This window comes from Penaeus japonicus, unplaced genomic scaffold (genome assembly GCF_977035675.1).
Source record: "Penaeus japonicus unplaced genomic scaffold, GWHDUDI00000001_assembly GWHDUDI00000011, whole genome shotgun sequence".
In the NCBI taxonomy this organism is placed as follows: domain Eukaryota; kingdom Metazoa; phylum Arthropoda; class Malacostraca; order Decapoda; family Penaeidae; genus Penaeus; species Penaeus japonicus.
Window position 1 is genome coordinate 2,310,844 of NW_028234413.1, and position 2,500 is coordinate 2,313,343.

Here is a 2,500-nt window from a genome sequence, read left to right on the forward strand (position 1 = left end):
GAGGAGAGGCCGAGCCCCACGCCCGACATGGCGGACATCCCGTGCATGGGCGGCGCCGACATGAAGCCGCCCGCCATGGAGGAGCCGTGCATCTGGCCGCCGTACATGTAGTGGGACATGGAGCCGAAGCCGGAGCCTCCGGTGCCGAAGCCGCCGAAGCCGCCCTTGTCCAGGGGCTTCAGCATGTCGGGGAAGCCCAGCATGCCCTTCTTCTTCTTCGACTTGGAACTGAGCTTGCGGTTCCGCGTCTGGATGCCCTCCTTCTTCATGGACAGTGGCCGAGGCACCTGGGGAAGGAGGAACCACGTGTTAGACGAGATCACGTAAATAAAGTCAACCTTTGAATGGTAACCCACACCCAACATCAAAACATGTCTCTTACAAGAGTCCTGTAAAAAACTCAATTTTAAAGATCATTTACATGGAAAACAACGGCAGAACTAACAGCACTAGGCCTCATAAAACATTAGCATCATTAAAATCATCACTGGAAGCCGCCCTCAACTTTGCACCACGCCCTACAGTGAGTCATTATCCTAATCCACGAGAGTACAGGCCTAGGAAGAGCGTAGATCACTTTTGCAGGACACAGCAAACAGTCACTGAGATTGGAAAGCGGTTAACCTTAAGATCATAAAGAAACCTGAAAAAAGTTAAGACACAACATCGTTCCTTAAACCTGAGAGAAAAAAAAAATGAAATGATGGAGCGAACGAATGAAACAAAGGGCGATTTCGTGATAAAATGCGGAAGCCGGCAGCCACTTCCATCTTGCTGATAGCTGATTGGTGGACAGATAACAGGTGGCGTCCGGCGATTGGCGGAGCGATAGTGAAGGCGGGGGCGGCGATAAGAAAGGAGATTGCGAGGCCTTCCGGGGAGGGGCTCGCGGCCCGTCACGCCTCGGGGAAATTGATGACCGGCTAAATGATGTTGGTTTTGTCCCTCTCCGCGCGCCGGCCGCCATTTTAGCATAATGGGACGCGCGCATCTGGCTGGGGTTTGTTTTGGATTGGCTGCACAAAGCAAGGGAGAACGATCACCTCTCGGATCTTTATTACAACTGCATTTACTACTCTATATTGTCTCCTGCGTCCTCGTGGTCTTAACTGACTCATCTTTTGGCGTTGAGACCAAGCAACTGGCAAGCGAACAAATAATTGTTATCTGATGAGTTTTGGTCGTTTATTCATATCAAGATTTAATAGCAAAAGCAACAATGATAAGATGAGCCACATTTTCTAACAAAAGCAACGTCGGTAATAAAATAAACAGAAGTAAAAAAAAAGAATTAAAAATTAAAAACACTTTATGAACTACGATGGTAACACAATTTTCGTTTCTTAAATCATCTACTCACAACGGAATTAAAACAATAACAATGAATCAAGAAAGGTCTAGAATAGAAATCATGCATAAAACCGACGATTTGACAAATATATTTTCTATCCGGCTCTACCCAAGCAATTTCTATGTTGCGCTTTCATCACCGCTTCTTAACCTAACTCTGAACTACATGCATAATTAATCCATTTCGGAGGCGTTTGCTTGCACATCATTCTCGACATCTCTGGCTGATTCTCTAAGAAATATTGAATTAATATATGCTTTTGTAATTGTAATACTTTGTACTTGTCTTTACTGAGTCGTAACTCGCACAGACTTTCACAAAAGAGAGAGAAACATCACACGCTGACAGACAGACAAACACACCTTTTTTTACGCTTTCTTCACCGTGGGATAAGTAGCGTGGCAATTTTAGCACAATCTCATCCCCTCCTTTTTTTTTTTTTTTTTTTTTTTTTTAAACGTTGAACCCCATCTAATCGAGGTAATAGAATTTTCCACCCGGGGCCAGATAGCAGAGCCACCGGGGGCGTGAGAGGAGGATGTGTTTGATCAATCACTTTTATTTCTCTGCCGGTGTATCTGTCAGGCGAATCTCTTCGCCGCGCTCACTAACATTAATTTCAAGATCTTTCTCGATTATCTGCGAGCTCGTAGAAGAACGCTGACAGATGGGGCTGATGTATGTAAAGGATAGGTGTGCTAATTAGGATTTAATATTTTGGATCAGGGCTGAGAAAGCTCGAAGGAAGAGCGCAATCACGTGTTCCATCTGCTGTGGTTTTCCTCCGTCTTCGATTTTCGGGGTGATTTTACTAACGGATGGGGATGGAGGGAACACACAAACGCACACGCGCACTTCATACGCGCGCAGGCACACACATACGCACACACACAAACACACAAACAAAAAAACACTCAAACACTCACACTCAAACGCTGACACGCACACACACACCTACACACAAAAAACAACAACAAAAAACATTCAAACACACACAAAAACGCTGACTCATACACATATACACAGATTTACACATACACTCGCTCACTCATACACACAATTTAAATCAACTATTATCATAGATCAAATGCCTTATTTCACATATTAGGACTTTTCTCAAACGCTTACTCTAACATTCGCACGCTTGTC

General features: G+C 44.8%; 1 protein-coding gene across 1 annotated transcript in view; it reads right to left on the minus strand.

Annotated features, from left to right (window-relative positions):
* The window catches only part of LOC122251982 (GATA-binding factor C), a 23,196-nt gene that overhangs the window by 2,461 nt on the left and 18,235 nt on the right, over nucleotides 1-2,500 (minus strand). Inside the window, exon 3 of the mRNA XM_086541511.1 lies at nucleotides 1-287. This exon is cut by the window's left edge and continues 2,461 nt beyond it. Coding sequence (XP_086397637.1) covers nucleotides 1-287 — 287 coding nt within the window. The remainder of the gene's footprint in view (nucleotides 288-2,500) is intronic.